Below are 6818 nucleotides of genomic sequence, written 5' to 3' on the forward strand. Positions count from 1 at the left end.
CCGTATACCTACCGATGTGCTATGCATATTAACCAAACTCCTATTTTAAAAAATGTCGAATTTTATTATATCCGAAACGCTTCCCTCCTCTAATAACAAGACATAATAATTATTATTGACATTGACATATTGTAGGTATCAAAATAAATTTGTCAAATGATGAAATTTTATTAAATTAGAGAAAAGTTCAAAGTTTTGGCTAAACCTAAGATAAACTTTGTTTGATAAATAATTGTAAAAGTCCACTCAAGTCTACTAGACCTATCTAGAACCCCTATTGCTTGAAACTTCGTCGTGATATTATTACGTGAAGTGTGCAAATAATATTCTTCAGAAATCTTCAGATTTTATAAATAATAATGTCTACCAACAATAATCCTAATGACAACGTGAAACCTGGGGATGGAATCAGATCAATGAGATCAAGTACAGCATTTAAAGTCATAAACTATGAACTTTATGCAAAACCTGTAAGTGCTTTTATATTCTAACCAACAATGTTATTTTTATGTAATACCTTGTTACAAATAAGAATATTAAGCACAGGATGTTATTATTAAGTTTCCATTTCATTCGTGTTACTTTGTCATGCTATTATATCTTATTTTAATACAATCAATAAATAATAAAACATTTGTTTCAGAATATTGTTGTTATGACTATCGGAGCTACATGTTTTTGTTTAGCACTTGGCTACATGGCTTATATGAGATCAAAATATGAATCTATGGGTTATTATGCTGCGGTTGATAAAGATGGCAAAGAAATATTTGAAAAGAAAAAATCTAAGTGGGATTAATTTATTAGAAATAGTTTGTAATTATTGTATGTAAATGTTGTAAATTATTTTAAAATAAAATCTAGTTCTGTTGTAAAATAATAGTAATTTTATTTCTTATCCATGTACTGTTTACTAAGTACTTCTTTATTGTTTTTGTTAATTTTAATCATAGTGTTATTACTTAGACAGTGTATTGTTTCCAGTGATATGCATAAAGTAGAGTTGATTGTTTAATCTACTGCATCTATTTTAAGCCATAACATAATGAGTGCCAGATAATCTATATTGCTGCTATTTGGCAGTGAGACAAGCATGTAAAACCATTACTTGTTGGATCAGTTATCCATCCCATGATGGGGCTATGAAAGAAATGGAATAGTGAGTGTATCTGTGTATTTTGCATACAATTGGAATATAGAGACATGTTCTGTTGACTGGTTCCAATTAAACTGATTAAATATACCTAAATATAGGCTTAAAAATATAATTTGACTGTATGTACCTACAGCAGATAATAAAACTACAGTTGCAATACTATAGAGCTAAATAGCTAATAAATCTAAATCCGTGCTTATTATATTTAGGTACATGGATTTTGTTTGAGATCTTTAAGCTACTCTACTCGGATGTCTTATTTATAAGTCCTTCGATGAAGTTTGATAAATATTGCTCAATTATAAAATTCAAGTTCATTTGTAAGCTTATAAAAGCTGATACCCGACTCATAAAGAATATTGAGATGTAAAATATAATAGGTAGGAATAAAATTAACCTAGCATTTAGGCTTAGATATTGCATATTATACATAATGAATATTCAATTATTTTGTCTAGTTGATATTGTTAGTCGATTCACCCAATGAATTGATTGAAATCACTAGCAAAATATGACATCTCGTGAAATCCCGTCCTGAGTCCGAGTGAGTCCTTCACTAGTCTTCGCTCACTGGCATTTGACAACATCTGACGTCACGACGTCATTCTTGAATCGACGTATGGCAGTGTTTTTATTACATTTTCAATGGTTTTTATTAATTTTATTAACACACGCAGTTTAAAGTAGTATATTGTTTAAAGTTCTATTTATATCTATATCAAATTTGCGTATTATATTTAAGTTAGGTACGGTGAAGATAGAGTGACAATGTTTTCGGCTCTCAAAAAACTTACAAGAAGCGGCGATGATCGCTGCCCAGCTCCTATGCCGATGTCTTCGTCTTTACAAAAGAAGTTTTCAAAAGGAGTCCACTTTAACAGTAAATTATATTATTATTTTTATAATACGTATTTGTACGTAAGTGGTACAGTGAACCATATTTTGCTCATTTAAAATATACTTGTTGCAGTGAAAATATTAATAAAGGGTGATAGAAACGTTGGTAAGTCATGCTTACTGCAGCGTCTTCAAGGAGGACCATTTATAGAGGAGTATGTTCCAACTGATCAAATACAAGTGGCTCCAATACATTGGACTTACAAAAACACAGACTACATAGTGAAGGTGAGTGAAAGTTATGATAATGATTAGTTCATTACCTACTATACTATCACACAGCAAATAAGTGTTTGTTTAATTCACATTCTATTACTATGTGAAAGTTTGTTATCACAATTTATTTAATTGCCTCTGAATTATGTATTAAAACAACATTAATGTTTTCTCTTCTTCTTTTGTTTTTTCTCTTATAAGTTTTATTTATTTGTGTTTTATATAGGACTTAAAAAAAAATTAACAAAATATTTCATATGAATTGGATGTTTCATAAATATATTTTATTACAGTATGTTATTATAGAAAAATCGTCATACTTTTTTATGACTGCCATCAATTTGTGTTTAACTAATAGAGTAATTATTGAAATAATTAAGTTGTTAGTTATATTTTTAGTTGAAAATACAGGCATCTTAATTGATCTTAACATATATCTTACTGTGGTAATGACTTAAATATTTAAAAGAACTTTGTTTTATATCTAGGTAGAAGTTTGGGAGGTGGTTGACAAAGGACGCACAAAAAAGAAACCTCCATTAGGTTTAAAATTAGAGAATCAGTCAGCAGCAGCAGCTGCCGAAGATGGCTATGAGACACCAGTCCTAGATGCAACATTCTTGGATGTTTACAAAAATGCTAATGGTGTCATATTGATGCTGGATATTACAAAACCTTGGTAAGATTTAGTTTTAGACTACATTTTGTAGCCAAGTATATAAATATTCATGAAATATTATTAAAGTCAGAAGAAAAATTACTAAATAATTATAATTTAAGTGTAGCAGAATGTACTGACTAACTCTGTTGTTTGGGTACTGGGAAATATGATGGTCTATAAAAATAGCTACCCTACTTAGGACTTAAGATTTTATACACCTCTGCCCTCACCTTTGAGTAAGAGCTGTGCTTTATGTATAGAGAACTAGCTTGTACCTGCGACTTCGTCCGCCACCTGAATTTTCCCATAGAAATGCGTCATTTTCCCGGGATAAAAAGTACCTTATGTCCTTTCTCAGGTATCAAAATATCTCCATACCAAATTTCATGCAAATTGGTTCAGTAGTTTAGGCGTGATTGAGTAACAGACAGAGTTACTTTCGCATTTATAATATTAGTATGGATAAGTATTGATTTATGAAATGTGAAAATCATCCAAATGAATTTAAATAATTTGTTGACAGGACATTTGAGTATGTGGTGAAGGAATTGTCGCAAGTTCCGGCTGATCTACCTGTTGTTGTCCTTGGTAACCATTGTGACATGCAGCACCATCGTCAAGTACATCCACACCATATTGAGCAAGCTTTACATCATGCCAAACTTGTCAGGTGAGATTAACATAATCTATTTTTTATGATCTTGTATTTATCTTATGATAACAAATTGGTATTAGCATTTACATATTGTCTGGAAAACTATATCATTGATATTCTGTGTTTTCTGCAATTCTATTCTGTGTTTGATGTTTAAGCTACCCTACAACACACCTTACTCTCTTTTTTTCTGTGATGAGTATACTAAATATTTCAAAACTGTTTCAAAATATGACAGACATCTTGAGAAATAATTTATTCCTGGGAGCCTCCAGCTCATTTCTCTATTTTAAATCTCAGTCTCAGTATTATGTAAATATCTTCAATCAATGCTTTTATACAAAAGTTTTGTGATTATAATATTTATGTGATTTTTTTATAGGACAGCACCAGTGCGTTATGCGGAGTCTTCAATGAGGAACGGTTTTGGCTTGCGTTTACTGCACAAATTCCTTAGCGTGCCATTCTTAAGACTTCAGAAGACAAGCTTGCTAGAACAACTGCAACGAAATCAGAGAGATGTGGAAGAAATCGAGAAGGAACTTGACGATTTCCAAGTGAGTTTGTTTATAATGTTTATAATTAATATGCGCTCACGGTCAACAAGATATGAAATGCCGACGATATAAATAGTATCAAACGCTGTCTGACTTCCCAAAACGAGTTTACTGATATTTGAATATTTATTTCCGGTCAAAGTTTTGTTTAGAGGAAATACTCGTAATGCAGTGGTGTTACTATTTTTTTGATATTGCGTTGTTCCCTTCATTCTGTGTAGTCTGGATTTTTATTTAAAAGATTTTTTTATTTTGCTACAGAGCTCAGAGGAGTCACACTACAACTTGTTTGTGGACCGTCTCGCGAACAAGCGGCGGCAAAGTGCGGGTCAGCCGGAACCTCGACCCAGTAATGACCGATCTCCGAGCATCGTCCTGGGCGCCGGCAAACCCATCGTCCCGCCCAGTGTCAATCCACTTGTACGTAGCAACGTGTGAAGAATTTACGACACTTGATGGCTACTTTCTTCTTTAGATATTACATAAACAGCTTTGAAGTACAGTCTATTCTGTTTTTTTACTTGACATATTATTGAAAAGTCGATATGATTTTAGCTAGCGCAGTCATTAGCCGGAGGAAACACATTGAAATCGCCAACACAATTAGTACAAGGTCAATATGTTAATCCAGAACTGATGAGGCCTAAGAATCAAGTTAGTACTGACATGACACCGCCGCGAGTTTCGCAGCAGGATAGGTAAGGAGCTAACCAAAAACATTATTGAAGACAAATTAATTTAGAAAATCACGTTTACTTACAAAACTTACATTTTAGTGGTCAAAGTACGCCGACGGGTGCCAACATCTCTGCTTCTTCAGGCGGGTTAGATGAATTTTATGCGGGAACTCTGGACAGCAGCTTTTTGGAAGATCTTCCATCACTGCCTACTAACACAACGATTCAAGACGGTACCTATGATACAGACAGGTAAATGATACTTACGCATTTATTTAAAAGCTGTGTGATGAGTTCTGTTTCCTATCCATTTTAAAGCTGTTTCAATAGGTTCCTATACACACACGATGCGAAGGTTTTCTTCGCGGGCTAGACAGATGAGCGCGGCGCACGCTCTTTCCATTGTAGTTTCACGCGCGAAAGAGCGTGTGTGTAAAGGCATCCAATGAATATTGTATGAACTTCTCGGTATAGGACGAACGTTTAAACAAACCTTTGAAGGACCCCATTCAATTGCTGTGGTGGCTACAGCTTAGTCTGTACTAATTTCATAATATTATATTTACAGTGACGACGACTACACGACTAACCCAAAAGTGACAATAGATCAAGAAGACTTAGACTTTGATATCAGTTCGTCTGCAGAAATCAACAGGCCTGAAGCAAAAGTACCTTCAGACAACAATAATATAACGAGGCAAAGTCTTCACGATGACACTTTGGATACAATGATGAGTCGTATCACGATGAACGAAGATGATGACACGCACATTAGTCATGCTAGTATTGATATATCACACCCGCCGATGTTTGAAAGCAACCGCCACATAGAAGATATACAGCTGGAGAATGACTTCCCGCTTTGGGCGGGTGATACCAGTGCGAGAAGATCGCCTGAAGGTAAGACTTTATTCCTTGAAACTTTCCAAATAATATATAATTTATAAAGTTCCAGCTATAAAACAGGCAGGTCGATAAAAAAATATCATTTGTTTTAGGAGGCGAGGATCCAGATACAACGAAAGAACCTAGTGAAAAGGTATTTATTATATTTTGTATTATAATTTTGTTTGATGTATTTTCATTTAAGCTGGCTGACTCCACTACCCTATGTGATTCATAGCATGGAAGAGAGAGAGCATAGTTATTTAGCTCTATGCTTTATTACAGACCTTTTAACTTTTTTTTTATTTAACAGGAGAAAAAGCACAAAAAGAAGAAATCAAAGGACAAAGACCGAGGAGACTACAGTGATAAGTCAGATCGAAAGGAGAAGAAACATAAACATAAGAAATCTAAAAGTGAAAAGAAATCGTCTAACCCACAACAGGACTTACTGGCACCCTCCTCGACGACAGAGTTCAATTACGAGGAATATGATAGCATTTAACGACCGTTCTAGTATTATGAATTGTCACATTCCACTATGATCAGGCTTTATGCATTGACTTATAAATGTATTACGTTGTCGTTGTTGTTCAATGAGATTATAACATTCTATAGATTTAACAACTCTGTGATGGACTTTTTCCATGTACAATATTAATTACTATTCTACTATAAGATGTCCACCAACAAAGATTTGTATTCTCCGAGATTTTATAAGCTAATGAAATAATATTTTTTTATTTGAATCTCTCGTCCATCCTTAAATGCAATTAAAAATGAAAATCGATCTCTATGGCGTTATTAGTAGTAGTTATTAGTTTCTTATGTAATCGTTATAAAACCTTGTCTGTGTATTTTTTTTATTAATAGATCTTGCTTTCCTTGTTGTTGAGTGTAAAATTATGAATGGTCTTGTTTATGTGCAATATTATTATGTATATGTAAGTTATAAATTAAACCCGTTACAGCATATTCATATTTTATCATGTTGTGTATGCTTGTTGTCTAAATAAAATGTTTTAACATTATGCATAATGATTGTATTTATTCACCTATCTCAGCCAATAAAGTAAAAGTTTCCGTCCGAAACTTTAAATTGTAAACGATATTC

At 33.1% G+C, this 6818-nt stretch overlaps 2 protein-coding genes across 3 annotated transcripts; both read left to right on the plus strand.

Moving 5' to 3' along the window:
* The first annotated feature begins 30 nt into the window (after positions 1 to 30).
* On the plus strand, positions 31 to 871 carry LOC142978428 (small integral membrane protein 8). The gene is made up of 2 exons (XM_076122883.1): positions 31 to 470; positions 644 to 871. Exons 1-2 carry the CDS (start codon positions 360 to 362, stop codon positions 797 to 799), a joined length of 267 nt encoding a protein of 88 aa, XP_075978998.1. The 5' UTR covers positions 31 to 359; the 3' UTR covers positions 800 to 871.
* An 840-nt stretch (positions 872 to 1711) lies between these two features.
* LOC142983077 (rab-like protein 6) lies at positions 1712 to 6742 on the plus strand. 2 transcript variants are annotated; one of them, XM_076129903.1, is made up of 11 exons: positions 1712 to 2036; positions 2127 to 2281; positions 2758 to 2948; positions 3454 to 3600; positions 3968 to 4142; positions 4404 to 4562; positions 4698 to 4840; positions 4919 to 5071; positions 5388 to 5719; positions 5818 to 5858; positions 6015 to 6742. In XM_076129903.1, the coding sequence occupies exons 1-11, from the start codon at positions 1925 to 1927 to the stop codon at positions 6207 to 6209; spliced, it is 1803 nt and encodes a 600-aa protein (XP_075986018.1). In that variant the 5' UTR covers positions 1712 to 1924; the 3' UTR covers positions 6210 to 6742. The 2 variants fall into 2 exon arrangements, with proteins under 2 accessions (XP_075986018.1, XP_075986025.1); XM_076129910.1 differs by having other exon boundaries at positions 1713 to 2036; positions 6018 to 6742.
* The last annotated feature ends 76 nt before the right edge of the window (positions 6743 to 6818 follow it).

The sequence above is a fragment of the Anticarsia gemmatalis genome, chromosome 2, assembly GCF_050436995.1.
Source record: "Anticarsia gemmatalis isolate Benzon Research Colony breed Stoneville strain chromosome 2, ilAntGemm2 primary, whole genome shotgun sequence".
Taxonomy (NCBI): Eukaryota; Metazoa; Arthropoda; class Insecta; order Lepidoptera; family Erebidae; genus Anticarsia; species Anticarsia gemmatalis.